The 18,761-nt window shown below is 38.0% G+C and overlaps 1 protein-coding gene across 9 annotated transcripts in view; it reads right to left on the reverse strand.

The window, feature by feature from the left end:
- Nucleotides 1-18,761, reverse strand: part of NRP1 (neuropilin 1) — a 144,195-nt gene that overhangs the window by 71,872 nt on the left and 53,562 nt on the right. For all 9 annotated transcript variants that reach the window (XM_081046555.1, XM_081046559.1, XM_081046553.1 and 6 more), the window contains 4 exons: nt 15,621-15,802; nt 9,328-9,555; nt 3,208-3,363; nt 1,026-1,192 (listed from right to left, as the gene is read on the reverse strand). In XM_081046555.1, the coding sequence (XP_080902681.1) occupies nt 1,026-1,192; nt 3,208-3,363; nt 9,328-9,555; nt 15,621-15,802 (733 nt within the window). The remainder of the gene's footprint in view (nt 1-1,025; nt 1,193-3,207; nt 3,364-9,327; nt 9,556-15,620; nt 15,803-18,761) is intronic.

The raw sequence follows: 18,761 nt of genomic DNA on the forward strand, positions 1-18,761 counted from the left end.
ACAGCAATAGATGTGGAAAGTAGGGGATTAATCATCCTGGTTTTTTTCTTGCTTAGAAACTCTCTCTGGGAATTAGTCATTTTTATATATCTAGCAATAAATGTAAGATGGTCTCTGCCTACTCTCTTGAAAAGGAAGCCTGGATCCTTCAACAAATAACTTTGTATAATTTGCTCATAATTTAACCCACTCAGGCACATATGTATTTGACAGTGGGTGAAAAAGTCAAGAATTCGAGCATCAGGCCTTGGGTGGGAGTATGCAGACATCAAGGTTGGGCAAGTTTAGGATTGGGAGTGGTGCTTGGAATAAGTCCAGAGATGTGCGAGGGGTGGTGGGTACAGCTGGGGAGAGGAGGGTCTATGGGGAATGTAACGGTTATGACAGAGAAGGGAAGGCCAGAGCAAAGTGAAGAAAGCAGAAACAATTTTACTAAGAAGAATACAAACATGTACATTTCATACATGTACGTGTATAAGTAATCCATAGAGACCAGTGCCCTCAAATAAACCACCTCCTGGGCATGTGCTATATTGACCTATATGGAAAAGTAAACCTCAATCCCTTTCTTCCCTTCTTCCACCTGAACAAACAAACAAGCAAAACTATACAAGTACTTGCAAACACTTATTTCATGCAAGTCTACAGATAAGGCTAATATATTTCATCAAGGAAGTAAACATCTGTTGAAGTAGGAAGCGTATCAATAAAAAATGTGTAATTGTTGAGAAAAATCAGATCTTTCAGTGTTACCAAAGTGAGACATCTGTGCTCAAATTCTGTGAAGAGTAGTATATAAGTATCTGAGAAGATAAATGGATTTTCAGGGATGTCATCCGGGCCTGCCTTGCTCTAATGGTGTACCTTTGTGACATGATAATTCTACAGAGTGATTATACTTGGTATCCATTGTCCTTCTTTTCTCATCTGAAAGCATTTGGCATGGCACTGCTTTTTTTCAACAACCTTTATAGATAACCAAAATGTTCTTCAACCCTAAATGTGCCAGGTCTTATGCTACATACCTGTATCCACTCTCTGTAGGAATCTTCTCCAGGAGTCCACCCATTCTCAGGGTAATTCAGGCGTGAGCGTTCTGAAGACCAGTTAGTGCTATACTGGGAAGAAGCTGTGATTTGATCAGAATGAATCTCTCCCGATTCCATGCCCAGAGCTTCCAGACATTTGAAATCTAAAGGGGAAAAAAAAGTGGCTCCAAATCATCAAAACTTAGGAAACCCAAGATGTATATTTCTTTTTTCAATCTGGCAGACTAAAATGGTCATTTTTTTTTTTGTTCACACACAGTTTTACAAAAGATGACAGCAAGGGACTTATTGGACTATGGCACCGATTCATGCATTTTCATGGCAATAACTTTTGTTTATGTTTTGTTTGTTCATTTGTTTTTTAGATTCCACATATAAGTGAAGTCATATGGTATTTGTCTTTCTCTGTCTGACTGACTCCACTCAGCACAATACCCTCTAAGTCCACCCACTTGTCACATATGGTAAGATTTCATTCTTTTTTATGGCTGAGTAATATTCCATTGTATATATGTATCACATATTCTTTATTCATCCATCTATCAATGAACACTTAGGTTCATGGCAATAATTTTTAAAAGCAAGGCTGTGAAGATATCATAGTGATTAATTATTTTCCCAATTGGACCTAGGTTGACAGAAATACTATTAGAAATTTATTAAGAAATAATAAAAATTCTGATTTATTTTCAAAGTTGAATGTATATAGATATGTCATATGAGTACACACCAAAAATTGTGTTTCGATAAAATTTTACTATTGAATACGTTCCTCCAATATCTAATGAAAGTGAAAAAGACTCTATGTCCATTGGTAATCCATATTCAGTGGACACTAGAACTTAACTCTCTGTCAGATTCCTTGCAATTGGTACCCAAGCCACCTCTCCCTGACTCTCTTTGTTCTCATGCTCTGCTGCCCCTGGCCTGGTCATTGTTATTAGCATCATTAATTTATTAAAACACAAAAGTATCCATCAGGGTAAACTGCAATATCATCTGTTCCCAAAGAGCACCACAGTTTTACAGTATAAAAAAATAATGCTCACGATGATGACCATGTATTCCATTAGGTCTCATATATTCAGTGAAACAATGAAATATGAAATTGATATCAAATATGATATTGGGAAATCAATCAATTTTAGGAAAATGTAAATCCAAAGTAGAAAAGTGAAAAAAATCTCAACTAACCAAAATTTTACATTTTCTGAATTTTCTATAATAATAGGTAGGGTTTTATAGCATAAAAGGTTTTCATTCACTTGTTTCCTACTTTTAATGTTAGGTTTGTTATTTGTAATATAACAAAATATTTATAGGCACAAAAATACATGAATTAATCAAATAAGTACAAATACGTTATTGAAACTTAATTGACATTTTTTGTTGCCAGTAAGATCTAGTAGAAAAGATAAGGAACTTATGTGTAGAACAGGTCTCTAAACACCCCATCTTCTCCTTATGTTACTTTACAACCCAGCAGCTAGATGAAACACACAGTTTATTTTTTGTTTTTTCATTTTTTTTCCTCTTGGGCCCTTCCTTAAAAGAGCTGGAGACCACATAAACTTTGAGGAAGGGCTGAATTAGTTGAGTATTGTAATAGGATATAGAAACATAGTCTCTTTTTTTAATGCAAAGTATAACAAATTAAAACATGCTTCTTTTACTTGAATATTCACTTTCATTCACAGAAGAAAGGAAAACAAGATGGCTTCCACCAGGTTCTTCACAAACCAAACTACCACGCACTGTCTCTGAAAGTGAACTACCACAGATTTTTTTTTCTTCTCATCCGTGATTGATGCTACTGATGCCCGTCCTTTCATGAATCTCAGCCCAATACACATTTGAGGATGCCAGGTAGCTGGCCTGGCATATTTCATTGTTTCTAGGCACTTTTTTTTTCCATTTCCTGCTTTCTTCCATAATTTCAGAGGCTCACAAGTAGCCTTTTTATCCACAATTTTACTAAGAAAGCAGACCAGATAGTTCTTTCCATTGATATTTGTAAAATCCATTTAAAAGAGAAAAACAAACACTTGGCACTCCAACTCAAAAACCGTTTCTTTAGTGTTTCATGTGGCCGCAGGTGTGTGAGGAAGAATGACAAGGAGTATTTACCACGGAGCTTTGCAAGATAACAAACACTGACCTTCTGAGACGCTGCTCTGCAGGACACTGTAGTTTGCTGAAAAGCCTTCTTTTGCGATGGCACTGTCAGTGTAAAACACCATGGATAGAATGCCGGATGAGGAACGAATTCGACCTGGTGTTTTCTGTCCGCAGTAACGCCCAATGTGAGGGCCAACTGGAAAGAGAGAAATGCAGAGAACATTAAAATGTCTTTTCTTCTACAGCAGATGCAAGAATAACCATTGGCAAACACGGGTCCCAGTGGAACCCAGAAGTAATTTCCTACCCAAAGCAAGTCTACCCTGGCTAATTGCTTTGCAGTGAACATATTGGATCAGGTTTGTGGAGAGGAGTTCCAAGTGTTCTCAGAAGGGCAATAACAGACATAACCACATTCCCTAGGGAGCAAGATGGTTTTTAGGAACAGAATCTAAATATTTACTTCAATGGCAAAGAATGAGATTTGGGCTGTCAAGTGCCATTTTGGCATTAATCTCCAGGACCAGAGTGCACACACTGTCCAGCGCTGGACAACTCCAGCTAGGCTGGTCAGTGAGGTCTCTTGGAGTTGCCTGTCCTCACTTATCCACCCTAGCAGGAGATCCTGAGGATTTGTCTGGAACCAGGGCAGTACCAAGGGTCTGATCCAGCACTGTGTAACCTGATTTCCTTCCTTGTTCCATCTTTTAGTCCTGGAGCCTTATTGTGACAAATCACTGACTAGGATAGTGGGCAATGGATCATGTCCTACTTAGGGCTTAATCTGAAGACTAATTAATAATTGTAACTGTTTAAAAATTTAGAAACTATAGATACCAATAATTTATGTGTAATAGCAAGTTGCAATCAAAATGAAAGGAAAATACATCTTTCTGACTTCTGTCCCAGTTTTTTCTCTCCCAAAGAAGGGGGTTACTGCAGCTTCCCTTGTGCCCTTGTATTCTTGGCTGCATTGCACTGGTCTCCAAAGGCCAAGAGGTGACCCAAAGCAGCCATTTGTGTACCCAGGAAAAACAAAAATAGCACCTGAGGCAGCAAAACTTTGGGAACGCCAATTGATTTGTGAGAAAGTTAAACTGTATTTAACTTAAATTGGCCACCCCCTTGTTGAAGAGCTTTTAGACAAACCTTGGCAATTGTAAGTTGCCTTATGGATGGTGCTCAAGCCCTCTGGGCTTGAAGAATCTTTCCATTTCCCTGTCCAGATCAGCAGCAAAACAAAACAAACCCAAAACAAAAAAAGTCCCTTTTCTCTAGATTTTTTCATTGCACATATGGTAAAACCATACCAGACGGTTTGTGCTTAGAAGGACAATCTGGTGTGGACCATTTTCCCCTCCAAGAAATCCACGGTTCTGTGCATTTCAGCTAAGAGTTATTGCTTTGTTCAAGAAAGAACAGTAAGTAGACCTATCCCTGGCAGGATGGGCCTTCAACAGGGAGTGGTGTTCCAAGGGCCTGCGTGTGCAGCTTGGATACAGAAGGCAGCGGAAGAGGGCTAGGAGAAGCTAGTGTGGTTGAAAAAGTGAACCCCACAACAACTGATCTCCCTGAAGCCCCATATACCAGCTGAGTTCCTAGTTGGCAGCTAATTGGAACACTCTGCTTTTTAGAGTGCTTAGATCTTTGGCTAACAGGTTGTCAGCTCTTGGCCAACCTTCTTAAAAACAAAACAAAAATCAATCAACCAAACAAACGAAAAAACACCTCACCCCAAGAGGTTTACATATCTGAGTTAGTGCAAAATGGGAACTTTGAATATCTGGTAACTTCTCCATACACTTAATGTGATTGATTTGACTGAATTCAAAGAGTTTTCTCTCTACTGTAACCCCTCATTCTCCAGGAACCAAACGTTTTATGTGTGTAGATTGCTTTATTATAAAGAAAACAAAGAGGCTGATCCATTTAGGGGAATTGATACAGATTATCTACAAGGCATCACGTGGCCATGGACAGTGGCTTTGCATTATGGGAGGTATATTTTGTTATATTAGGCTTCCCAGATGGCAGTAGAAAGCATCTCAGAAGATGAAACTCTTGCTGTTTTTTGTTTTTTTTTTCCCAGCTTTAATCCTGGCTTTAGACAATTCTACAACAAGTATTAGTTTTTGACAGATTTTCCTCATTCTGAATGTGGCCCTACCATACGGGTAATCCAATCCTTTTTTTCTTCACTATGGAATGCAAAGTTGCCCATAACATATGCGTGAAAATATCTTGTTAGAGCCATAAACTCAGATGTTTTCTTTCCTCGAAAAGAATCCCATTTAAAGTCTTCATTCAGTCTTAATGGTAGGCTTAGAGTCCATTCATACTCCCTCATTCAAATTCCATTATTGTGGCTGCATAACTTTCTTTTTTTCTAGTTTGTGGGCAAACTTTTCCAGCCCTAATCCTTGGGGTCGTTATGTGATCACCACGGCCACTGACCTTGCCAAGAATACAAGGGCACAAGGGAAGCTGCAGTAACCCCCTTCTGCTCTGGCTGCTGATCCTCCCCCTCCACTGTCACCCAATTCCTCTGGGGACAGTGGGGGTGGTGTCTCTTTGAAAGAGGAAACAGAAGAGAACTTGTCTAGTGCAGACTCATAATTTAGAGTCTCCATGACTCACTGGTTTATAATGTGTAAGACATGCTGCGTAAATCTGCTTTCTGTCTTTTAGAACATTGCCCTAGGATAGCAGTGTGCGACTCTCTCCAGGAGCCCTTAAGATATGAGAGTGAAAGGCTTTTTCGACTATAATACAAAGAAGTATTGAATTTTCCTGAACAACAGCGAGACCTTAGCCTAGCAAGCTAATGCAATATTGATCTGAGGGAGAGCAGATGAAATACTCTTGTCCATCTCGGGTGTGTGCTCATTTGTGTATTTACATGAACATAACGACTGGATTTCTTACTTCCATTCGTATGGAGCAAGAGGCCAGGGAGAGCAATGAAAACAGTAATAAAAACAGAAGTACAATTCAAAAATTGAATTATTGAAGAATTTAAGCAAGTAACATGTTCTAAGTTATCTCTTGGGGGGAGAGTAGGCCTAGAAATATCACATCTTCTCAGGTGTAAAGCCAATATAGTGTTTATGTGGTTTAAAAGATATACCTACAACTGGGAATAGCAATACCCCATTCTTTGTATTTTCCATTAATCTCTCCAATAATTACAACTTTACCTCAGAATCAGACAATATGGCTTTCTGCCACCTTTTCATGTGAAAAAAAGGGGCAATGATCTACTATAAAGAGGTACTTTTAAAATTAGGTATTTTTGAATACATAAAAAAAAGGGAATCATTTCAAAAGGGTACAAGATAGGCCATGTATCGTCATTAATAATAAACCTTTTGGTGGAGAATATATGGGCTTTGCAATTTCTCCCCCGAAAAAAATTTGCATGTTTATATTATTTATATTTTGGGATGTTTATGTTTACATAATTTATATTTTGTATCTATAGTTTAGAGGTTGATTTTAATATGAAAGTAAATAAAAGAAAACAGAACTCAATCTAGCTTTTATGTAACTTATTCCCAAAATCATTGATAATGTTTGGAATGTAGGTAATGACCACACTGCCAGCTCTGTCCCCTGGCCTAGAAGGGGGCAGACTTCATCTGCACCCCTGTGGTGTGAGCTAAGCATTCATGCTTGGCTCCATAATAAAGCACAAGCATTTGTGGCATCTACCAGGTAGCATGCTTAGCTCATGGCTCTCAAACCATATGTAAACTTCCCCAATTACTTCAGGGTTGCTACTTGTGACTCCATAGAGCTTCAAAGAGTGTGATAGAGGGAGATGTGTGATTCACAACATGCATGCCTCGGATTTCCAGTTTTGGAGTAAACTGCTTTTCTTCAAAGTCAATCTGAATCAACGAGTAGCTTTCAATTACTTAGACATCTAATTTAATGTTTATGATAAAATGCAACATAAAATCACTTGATGGTTAAAAGCCTTCAGCGCCTTCTGGTTGTTGTTTTTGGAAAGGATATCAAAGACTAAATGTAATTTTGCTGGCAGAGGAACTATATGTGTTGAACTCCTATGACAAAAATGTTTCTAGTGCCACTGACAAACCCAGGAGCCTCTAGTCTCTCGTTTTGCCTAAAAAAGAGAGAGATGCTAGGCTGGCACAGACTGGACGAGGCCAGGTACATATTGACAAATATACAAACACAATTTTCACATTCCAAAGTCAGTTTTCTCTGGGACTAAGTGAAACACACCATAGTTTAAAACATGGGTGAATTGCAAGGCTGATAACTCTTACTGTTAATTGTTCCTTGCTTCAACTCAGTGATTTTCCAAAGCCAGAAAATTACTACTTTGAAAAACCCTTGACACTAATAATAATGTGCTTCTTTCTGATAGTATTCTAAATAAGTTAGTTGATTGGACCTCCTTTTCAGATGTCAATTTAAATGTAAGTTCTAGAAAGGAAGGCTGAACATTTGGGGTGTGAACAAATAAACCCATTATTAAATGTTCCAACTATTGTTACAATACTATTATAATATTGTTTTTCTAATTATTGGATTGAATCCTTGGAAATCAATCAGTACTCTGTTTGGGCAAATCTCATTACTTAATGAAGGAGTTTCCTTAAGATCATCATAACCCTATTTATATGGTAAGAGAGCAAAGAAGTAACTAAACTAATGGTAACCCATTTATTACAATGACAATATAAGCTTTCTCTAAGCCCAGTTTTTCTCCAGTGTTGTTTACTATTTAGGAAAGTATCTATATTAAATTACACTGATAATGTTAATGTTATTTCAAAGACAAAGGCAGTCTCTTTCACATTATGCTTCCTCTCCGTTTACAATTTATTTAAATACTGTTTCCTTCAACTTGATAGTTATATCTGACTTTATTTTATAGATGGTTATACATCTCTAGCTGCAGGATTTGTAAGAACTCCCAAGCTGCCCTTTCTGATCTGCGTAGTGTTCTCTAGAGAAATCTTAATATTAAACCAGACTAAACACAAGACAAGCAATGCAGCTGCAACAAATTATTTGATATTATCTCCCTCTGTTCAGAACTTGGGTGTGTATTTTTGCCATTCACCTTCTAATTCACAAAGATTGAAATGGAAAACTTTCATTTAGCTGTCCACATGACTGCCTCCTCCACCCCCTTCAAATCTTAGCTCAAATGTCACTTTCTTTATAAGGCCTAGCCTGACTGACCAGCCTGTTTAAAAATTAACCAAGACATCCCTCTCCACTAACCCTAGCACTTTTATGCCTTTACTCTACCTTTACTTTTCTTTTGTTTATAGAACTTCTCACCTTCTAACATCCCATGCACATAATTCATTTATTTGTAATGTGCCTTGTTTATTGTCTCATTCCCCTGCAGAATGGAAATTCCACTAGGGCAGCCATCTTTGATTGTTTTATTTACCAAGTGCCTGGGACATGGCTCGTGCTTGATAAATATTTTTAAAATGTATAATAAATTTAGATGATAGGAATAATAAATATAAAAGATGTGTTAAGGTGATTCAAGTTGCCAAAGATAAGAATTCCCTTGAAAGCAGACAAGGAATCTGTCTAAATTAGAAATGTGCAAACATTCTCATCCCTCTTCTAAACTTCTAAATAGTTTGGTGGCAAAATGGATGCTTATTTTACCCTCTTTTCAGGTACTTAATGTCTCTGTATTTGTAAAAGTAGTGGTTTGATTTAACTGCCCTCTTAAGATCTCCTCTGACAGTCTATGAATTAATGACCAGTGGGGCAGGTCAATGAAAAGAACAAAATTTTTTAGTCAGGAAAACTATGTGTTGGTCCCAATTATATCACACACACACACACACACACACACACACACACACGCACACGCACACACACACAGCTATGAGAACTTGCATAATCATTCATGGACTCAGTTTTCTTATCTATAAAATGAAGGAATTGGACTAGATAATTACTAAGGCAGTTTGAGCTCAAATATTTCATCGCTGCTCTGAATGAGAATAAAGGGAGTTACCATTTTGCTTTGTTTTCCTTATTCCTTTTGAACTATTTTTTAAAAAACGATGCATGTATCATGACACGTGTGAAAGGATCCCAGTGCCCCTCCTCCAGGTTCTTCCCTTTCGGAGACACTTCCTGCCCTTCTTACCATCGGGGAATCCATCCCAGATTTCCAGGCGGTCATAGCGACAGAACATCCCCCCTGGAGGATTGGAGTCAGGCTCCAGGTCAAAGCTTTCAAATTCCAGGATAATCTCCGACATCTTTGGTGCAAAGATAATATAAGTGCATTCAAGGCTGTTGGGATATTTTTCAGGGAATCCGGGGGACTTTATCACTCCATTAGGGGTTGTGTAGTTCTGGGAACACTCAGGACCTGTGAGTAAAAGAGAAAAAGGAGCAGTCAAAATCCCTTTAAACGACTACACCAAGAAATAACCTGGGAAAAGAAAGAGTATCTTTCTGATAAAGGCCCGCCATTATAATCACTGTCCTAACCATGCATTACTCAACCTTTTCATACTAGTGCCAGGTATGGAAAGTCAAGTTCAACTTTATTGTGTTCACCTTAGTTTTCCATTTGTGTGGAACAATTTAAAAACTTCTGCTTTTGCAGAGAAAAAAAATGACAAATATGAAATCATGTGGGAACAATGAATGAGTAAGCTACAGAAATCTTGACAGAGCCCTAGAGAAATAATTATAGCCCCTTCAAGCTTAAATCCTTAAATCTTGAGGCTGACAAGCCCTTTATTGGTGAAATAGAACATTTACAGAGGCAAGGGGGAGAATTCGATGAAGAGAGTTTGGGTTTCAGATTCCTACACCAGTGACTCAGTAACTTTGCCAGATGTGACCTCTGCCTCTTTGACAAACTAAATGTGAAAGGTAATTCGTACATGTACCCAGGGTGAGTGACTCATTCTGAGTGGTGTTGACACAGGTGTGCCGGTAAAGTGTGGCTGCTAGTGAGGGCACGATAAACTGTGATTATAGGCTGTGTTGTTAGAAGTCACCTGATATCAATGTTGACATCCTAACCTTCCCAAAGTATCAGACACAGTACTTTCTGCCATTCTAAAATTATTTGTTAATACATATGTGTGTGCATGTAATGCACATATTTACAATGTGTGATTTTAATGACTATTCAGGATTATCAAGACTTTTCAAATTATGGTGATTTATAATTTAAACTGGTCAAACGTATACATACATATATTGCAAGTTGACCTTTGACTGTGTGAATGAACACAATTTCAATTGATGGCATCCAGCACTGAATAGAGTGGTATTCACCACACAGTTGAAAAACTGCCCATCACATATACTGATGTGAGCATATGAACTCTTCCCCTTATCACCACCACCACTGCCATGAATCAGATGATGTGACCCTTCTAAATCACAGGATCCAATCTGGAGATGTCTAATTCAATCATTCTTTTCCTGGGCCAATGTCTCACTGATGGCACCCTGTGATGGCATGCAAGGATTAAACTCTAAAAAACGAGGTGTGTTGAGATAATGGTTAACTAAACATTCTCCCAAAGTACAAGTACTAGAGGCAACATATTAGGCATCAAGACAAATTACATTTAACGAGCTGAATTCTAGTTTTAGTGGCTAAGGTTAGTAGGTTGATTTTAGTGAGTCTGGCAGCCTATTGAGAAAACAAATCAATCTCTTTCTCCCCATGCACATATTAGATTTCTATGGCACAGAAGAGTGATACTGATTAGATGGGCACAAGCTACCTGGTCTGTAGAGGGCTGACTTTAAAATACCTGCCAAAGCCTTCTCGATGTGGGTCACATTTTACCATGATAGCCTCAAATGCTTATCTATTCGATTCTGGCTGAAAAGTTATTAATATGTGGCGTTTTGGAATGTCAGTTCCAGGTAAAATAATTATGAAAGACAGTTTATAATCTGTTTCTAAGTTATTTGGTGGTTTCTGAAATGACAGTGATATGCCAATTTACATCTTTATTTCACAAAGTATCTATCTATCTATCTATCTATCTATCTATCTATCTATCTATCTATCTATCTATCATCTATCTATCTATCTGCACAAAGGGTGCCAAAAAAATGTATATACATTTTAAGAAAGGAAAAACTGTTTTAAAATTATGCTGATGGTAACCATTTTAAGCACCTCTTGTTATTGTAAAAGTCAAATGTGACTTATATTCGTTTTTTGTTATCAGTATATATTGAGTATTACAATTTTAATAGTTTTTTTCTTTCTTAAATATGTATACATTTCTCTCTCTCTCTCTCTCTCTCTCTCTCTCTCTCTCTCTCTCTCTGTATATGTGTGTGTGTGTGTGTGTAATATTGAGAACCCTTTAGAATTTTGATTCCAAGATGTAGGTAGTGACCCTAGAGACCTCCAACCTTCTCCTTGGGGCAAAATAAATAAATAAATAAATAAATAAATAAATAAATAAACAAACAATAAATAATATTTTCGCTAGGCCCTTGTAAGGCAAAGCAAACAGCAGGGTTTAGTGCAGGTACCAATATTTTTTTTCTTAGATAAAACTGTTCAGATGAGATTAAGATTTAATGAAAGAAAGAAATGACAGGAGTTAAGAACATACTTTCAAATAAGCTTCAGTGCTTTCACTGTGTCCTTGTCTTGTCAGATACCTTTGGAAGCTAGCTCAGGTTTTCTAAGGTATTTGACAAAAGCTGGGAAATCCTATGTGGTGATGGAAGAGAACTGGATTGAGCACCAGAAGTTCTGAGCTCCAGTCCTGCCTTTACCACTGACCTGCTATGTAGCCTCAGATGGCCTCCTAATCTTTCAGGTCCTTAGATGCTGGGCATAGCAAATGGAAGGTTGACTTTGGGATTTGGAAAAAAAATCCCTTCAAACTTAAAAATTGGGTAATTTCCCACTTTCTCCAGCATGCATCAAAATTTGTTTTAGTAGTTTCCTTATTCACTGCTGCATAAATTTGCCACAGTTGCGCACATACGTCCCCAGAAAGGACTGTGGCAGGAGTGGGTTAGGGAATTCTATAGTGAGTATACAAGCCAGGAATAGGAGAGAGGGCAACAGCTCCATGTGCCCAGGAGCAAATGAGCTGGTGGTGTGAGAGGTGCACATCCAGCCAGCATTGGAGCCAGCAAGCACATGCTCTTGTGAATATCTGTAAGACTGAGAGTACTTTGTGTAGTTATGAGTGACACATTTCTTTGTTAATGACAATAAGAATGGATAATAACAATAGCTAAGATACTCTCTTTAAGATTATTATTAAACATACAGATTTTCAGTCAAACAATGTATGAAGTGACCAAACCTGCTCTCAATAAATGTGCCCCTCCCCTGCTCCAAGACCCACAGAAAACGACTACAGCTTCTTTCCACATTTGGCCCTGGATGACCCAGGCCAAGGGATGAACAGGAAGCATGATACATGGGAGGACTTGTGTTTTCTAGAGACATTACTTCAGGTGAATGGGACTAACGTTAGGGCTGGTGGCCCAAGGTTTCAGCATCTGAGAAGAGACGTGTAGCAAGGAAACATGGGGTACCTGTGGAGAGAATTGGGATGCCAGGATGGCCCCAGGAAGCAAGGGAAGAGATGGGGACTGGCCTTGCTGACTGTCAGGCAAAGCCGTTCCTTTAGAAATGTAGCTCTAGGGATGCAGAAATGGCCTAAATCTTCCTTAGAACTATAATCTGTTGCCAGAAAACCTCAAGGTCACAGGTGAAAGATTAATTCATTGGCTCATCTATGATTAGCATAATTTATGTGTTCTGAGGAAACTTGATATTACTGCACCCTAAAAGAAGTGCTATATTTGTAAAGGAAGAGAGATTCATGAATTTTATCATATAATTAAATGGCTTTTGAGGAGAGAATGTCCATGAACTTGTATATGTACACATTATGTTAGTTAATGATTTCTTATGGAGTATCTATAAGGAGTATAGTATGTACAGTGAGGGGGAAAAATATGTTTTCTCTGCATTTTTCAGGTAGTACCAATCTAGTTGGGAAACAAAACATGCACACATGAATAAATTTGAAAATATTAAGGAGAAACATATTGGTAAGTGAAACACATTTTTGTGCGTATGTGTACAGCATGTATGTGTGTATGTGCGTGTATGTGCGCATGTGCACATGTGTGTAGGGGACAACTTGGGTATATGTGTAGGAAAAAAAATAGTAAATTAATTAGGAAGAGCTTCCTGAGAAAAATTTGTTTAGAGCCAGGTGTCTACCAGGTTAAGGGACATAAACTGAAAAGAGCCAGGGCTATGAAATCTGAAGGTACCAGCTTTACCCATAATCATCGTAATGGCACGTGCTTATTGAACACATCTTCCGTGACAGACACTGGCTACATGTTTTCCGTGTTTTCATTTCAACTGATCTTCACGACAAGCCTGTGCTAAATACTATTATCCATTTTTCAGATGAGTACTCAGGGGCTTTGAACATTCACAGATAGTCAGTGGCAGAATTAAAATTCACATTCAGGTCTGCTGGGTTTCACCCAGTGCATTTCCCTGAGGCAGGAAGCCACACTGTGAATCTGTGAGAATTGAAGCTATAGAACGTCCAGAGGAATTGATGTCATGCCTTGAGCTTGATGACCCAACGGGACATTGAGGCTTGACCATGAATGACGGAGATCTGCCATAGTCATTTTGAGGACTGCAGCGTGATGACTGTTTGAGAAGCTGTGGGTAAGATCAAAGAGCGTGGGAAGAACCACAGATTGGGCCTGCTTGGTTAATGGCAGTGGACTTGGAAAGGAACTGTGACTCCGACACCTGTGGATAACAGTTCAAAAGAGATAGAAGCCACATGGGATGTAGGGATGCAAGACGAGAGGACAAAATAAGGCTTCAAGTCTCAAAAATGGTGTTAGAGAGCAGGACAAGGAAAATATGAAACATCTGAGACTAACAAAGTGGCGGGAGCTGAGTTCTTTTGGAAGAACAATTCTTAATGACTTAGTGACTTAGAACTCTCTCTTTTCTCTTTCACCATCTTCAGCTCTTTGAGAAACACTGAAAATAAAAGGGGCTGTTTTTAGCCTCTTTGCTGACACCTTTTTTCTTTGATAGTGCCACGTGTAGGTAGAGCAAATATAGATGTGTGTGTGTGTGTGTGTGTGTGTGTGTATACATAATATATATATAATATGATTTATATGACAAGTCAAACAGTTTTCAACACAAGAAAATATGTACATATGTAATCATCTGTACATACTTATGTCATACATATGTATACTATTATTTATACTAAAGGGTTTCCAAGCATGTGCTTAGACAAATTTCTGAAGAAAGCTCTCTCCATCTATTCATATTTATATGGGGCAGTGCCAGATTCCTTCAAAATTTTAAGAAGTTGTACAGATGGTCCCAGAAACTCCTAATGAGTCCTTTTTGTTATTTCCAGTTGCCACTGACCTAGAGACCTTAGGCATTTGTCGTTGGTGTAGCTAGATGTTTTTTAGTTTTAAAAACTAGTTTTTCTCCTATATTCTAGGACAATACATTCAAAGCTTGAGCCTCTGTCCCTCGGTGGGTCTCCCACACACTGATGTCAAGGGAATAATCAAATAATTAAACAAATAAAATAATTAAAAGGGAAGGCTGAATTTAACACATAAAAGAAATCTACAGACTGTTGGAAAAAGAGTAATATGCAGATAAAATATTGTTTATCAACTGACTAATATGTGTGTTTAGTTCCTCAAAGCTGGGAGACTCTGAATTGTCCATCTGGGACCTGAATATACCATTGCAACAGAAGATTAGTAAGTGATTATATTAGAGAGGAGACTGCTATTTAATTACTAAGGGGAATGATACGTAAAGTGTTACTGTTTTGTTTCCTCCAGGAAAGAGGTTCTTTCCCCACCTATCCCTCCATTAATAGAAAGCCTCTTCTTCCTCCAATAGATTTAGAAACTTTATAAGGCTAGTGGACTGCTTTGTTTTTCCTGCGAGCTACCAGTTTTGAGTTTTGCAATAAAATCAAGGAAAGAAGACGTACATGTCTTCAATGTAACAGAGACTCATGCATTTTTAATGCAAAAAATCAAACTTCGACAGTAGATAAAACTTATTTTTGAAGAAGAAAGATAATAAATGCTTTAAAAAGAGTTTCATGGAATATATATACATACATATGTATATATAGCTTATAAACTGGTTAAGACATTAGAATAATTTAATTTTGATTTCTGAAATACTTTTTAAAAAATATTAAACATACTCCATGCATTGGATACTTTTCCTTTGTTTAAAATGTTCTCTAACATTTTTGTAATGAGAATATATGATTTTTTACAAAAGGATGAAAACATTACTCTTTGTCTCTTTTCACTTTGTCTTTTATAAAATCAAACAACGTTAATGAACATTTAGTCATATGTGTTTTAATCTAAGTTACTCACCTCTCTTGAAAATTTCATAACGTATGGAAAATCCTGCACCATGTGTCTCATAGTCAGAGACAAATTTGATAAAAAGAAATGGCCCTGAAGATACTACAGGAGAAGGGGCAATCTTTCCACAGAACTTTCCCGATAAACGTCCACTTTCATTTTCTCCATCAATGACTTCCACGTAGTCATACCTAACACAGAAACAGGAAAGCAAACATGAGGTTAGTAAGAAATGCCCTTTTAATTTCAGTAATTTGGAAACTAGCATTACCTGCAATAGTTTGTCAGGGGGAGAAAAAGTGTTATCTGCATTCACCACTGTATTACAAGGAGAGGAAAAAATCTAGCAAAATGAAATAATTAAAATGGACTACATCATGTCTGTATACATCATCTGGCAACAGAGAACTATTAAGAATAATGGTGTCCATTATACTTGCAGACAATGTCAGTTAAAGTAACCAATTAACAAGAAAAAGAGAAATCTCATGAGCACAATTCTCTATTATTAAATTGTGTTCTTTTGTCTGTGGTGGTGGGGTGTCAATACATAATGCTATGCATTCTTTTCAAACTGTGAAGTTCTTTTATGAATTCAAAATGTCTCCTTGGCTGGAGCTCTCCATGAACAATACTTGGATTTCTGTGAGCGACCCTCTAAACATATGGCCACAGAATAATAAACAGATTCTTTACTATTTAACCCAATTCTACCAAACTCCAGTCTTCTTAAAAAACAAAAAAACAACTCTCTCAGTATCTACAATAGTTAAAACACAGATCATCTTATCTTCCCCCCAAACTACAGTTGAATTGCAGAATGTAATTTCTCCAAAGAAAGATGTTTATTTAAAAATGGAAAGTAACTTTGTTTACCCACCAGCCTGAAGTTTTAAAAGGATATTGTTGTTTGAAAAGGAAACATGACACATTTAAAATTACCAAAGTGATGTGATTTAAAAAGATTCAGGCTTAATAATACACAAAGGAGACAAATGATAAATGAAGTGACAATAAAATATTACTCTAAAGATTGCGCTAAGATAACAGATACGCTTGGACCTTCTTTATCTCTAAAAGGTGGAAAACCATCTCCAATTTCCTAGCATCCCCCAGGAAAATAGGAAGATTTTTGTTTGTTTGGCATTATGTATTTTTTAGTGTCTTGTTCTTTCCTCTCTTTTTATTGACCAAGTCAGTCACCTAGGAACCAGATAATCTGATTTGTCTTCCATTTTTCTTCTAGAACTGACATGAAAACATTACAGTCCTTTCATTTCAAACCTTTATTTTATTTCTGTGCCTAACTTGGTTCAGAAGTCCTGGGATATATTAATTTCAGGAATGGCTAAAATATGGCAGTAACATAAACTGCATCTGGCAATTTAAAAGAGATCAAAGTGGGGCAAATCTTCATGATGACCAATGTCATCTTTAACAATCCCTTTTCAAACTGTCCAGGACACATTACTTATGTTTACATCAAGTCTCAGGAGACAACTGCGAAGATGATATCACTAGTTAAAGTGGACAGCTTAAGGCTCTCTAAATTAAAAATGACATTACCTCATCAGTTAAAGTTGTGTGCCAGCTTTGTGTATACCAAGAAGAAAATAAAGCTGACATTGATGGAACTAAACATTAACATATGTGAATTATTGTATTAACTGCATTTCCTCTGCTGCATCCGATGTTTCCAGTAGCACTCACGGGCCTGCTAGCATCGCTGTCCCTTTGCAAAACTATGGAAATACACAGAGGAATTGTTTGTTTCTCAATACTTTTGGAATGCTTTGTGCATGTTAAAAGATGGTGGCAGAGGAGGAGAAGTAAAAAGTGGAGGACCAGAAGGAGGATGAAGAAAGCATTACGTTCAAAATCCTAATTACGCTTTTACAGTCAACTGGGGGCAGCTGGAAAGAACGCCATCTCTGTATTCATTAAAGCCCCACAAGTTGGCATTTGTGTAATTCCTTTTATCTCGACTGCTTCATTGACGAGACAGGTCTGCATGTTTTGCCCATGCTTGCTTATAATTTAACTGTGATTTGAACTGTTGGCTGTGTTTGTCCTGGCGACTGTGCATGCAGCTCTGCAATATAGGCTTTTTACTTGAATCCTGACATGGTCTGAATATTAAGTGGCCAAATCCTGGTGCATTTTGCCTTGCAGGCACAAATAAGAGAGGTGGGTCAGGCTTTTTGAAGAACTGAGGGCATTTTGGTGAGAACTTGCTCCCAGGTATGAGAGAACTCAGCTAATATAGTCTAGTGAATTGCAATAGGGAAAGAAGCTAGTACTTTAATTCACGTATCTTCTAATAGTAAAATACTAGACTCTCCTGTTGGCAATAGTAAAAGCTAGTTTTAAAAGGGAGAGAGAGACTACAATCTCTTCCCAGCAAGAGATAAGTCATTGCATCATTAAATGCCAATTTTAGGAAATTGAATTATTCAGGGATACAATAGTTACATTTGTAAACAGGACCGTTGCTCTCATTTTAGCACTTGCCTTCAAAGAACCATCCATCAGGGCCCCAAAGGGTATCACAAATAGCAGATCGTGTAAATATTCAGGAGGGTGTATTTGCACAAGTTGCAAAGGATAACGTTGCCAAAGAAGTTAAGAAAGCAGCTTGCATCTCTCTCTGGAGTTGATACCAGTTCCACTCCATAAGTTTCTTGCCGGCAAACGTGGTGCCAGGAATGCATCTGGTGTGCCAGGATCCCTCCCGAGAGACTATATGTGTCACCACAGCAACGCACCCAGCCTGCTTTGGCCTGAGGCCCAGGATCCTGAGTTTGCAAATTTCACTCCCCCAGCTGGCTGCACACTGCTCTGTTACTGCTGCCAGTGTGGCAAACACTGCATTTCTTGGAATGTCAAGCTCCCCAGTTGCGACAGCAGAAACCTACAAAGGTGAAAATGGAGGCACTTGTTTGACCCTCATTCTGAACCGACATGTTCCAGCAGCTGGAGGAAAAGTGGGAATTGTGTCTCAGGCACGTAATTCATAAAAAGCTAAAAGAGAGGTCAGAAAGTTGACTTCTCTGTCTGTTTGGAGCCCTGCTCCTGAAAAGGAACGCTCCAGGTGAGAAGAAAGCCGTGTCTGGGTCCAAAGTACACTACCCCTCTTTGCACCCCTGCTTC

The sequence above is a fragment of the Rhinolophus hipposideros genome, assembly GCF_964194185.1.
Source record: "Rhinolophus hipposideros genome assembly, chromosome: 1".
Taxonomy (NCBI): domain Eukaryota; kingdom Metazoa; phylum Chordata; class Mammalia; order Chiroptera; family Rhinolophidae; genus Rhinolophus; species Rhinolophus hipposideros.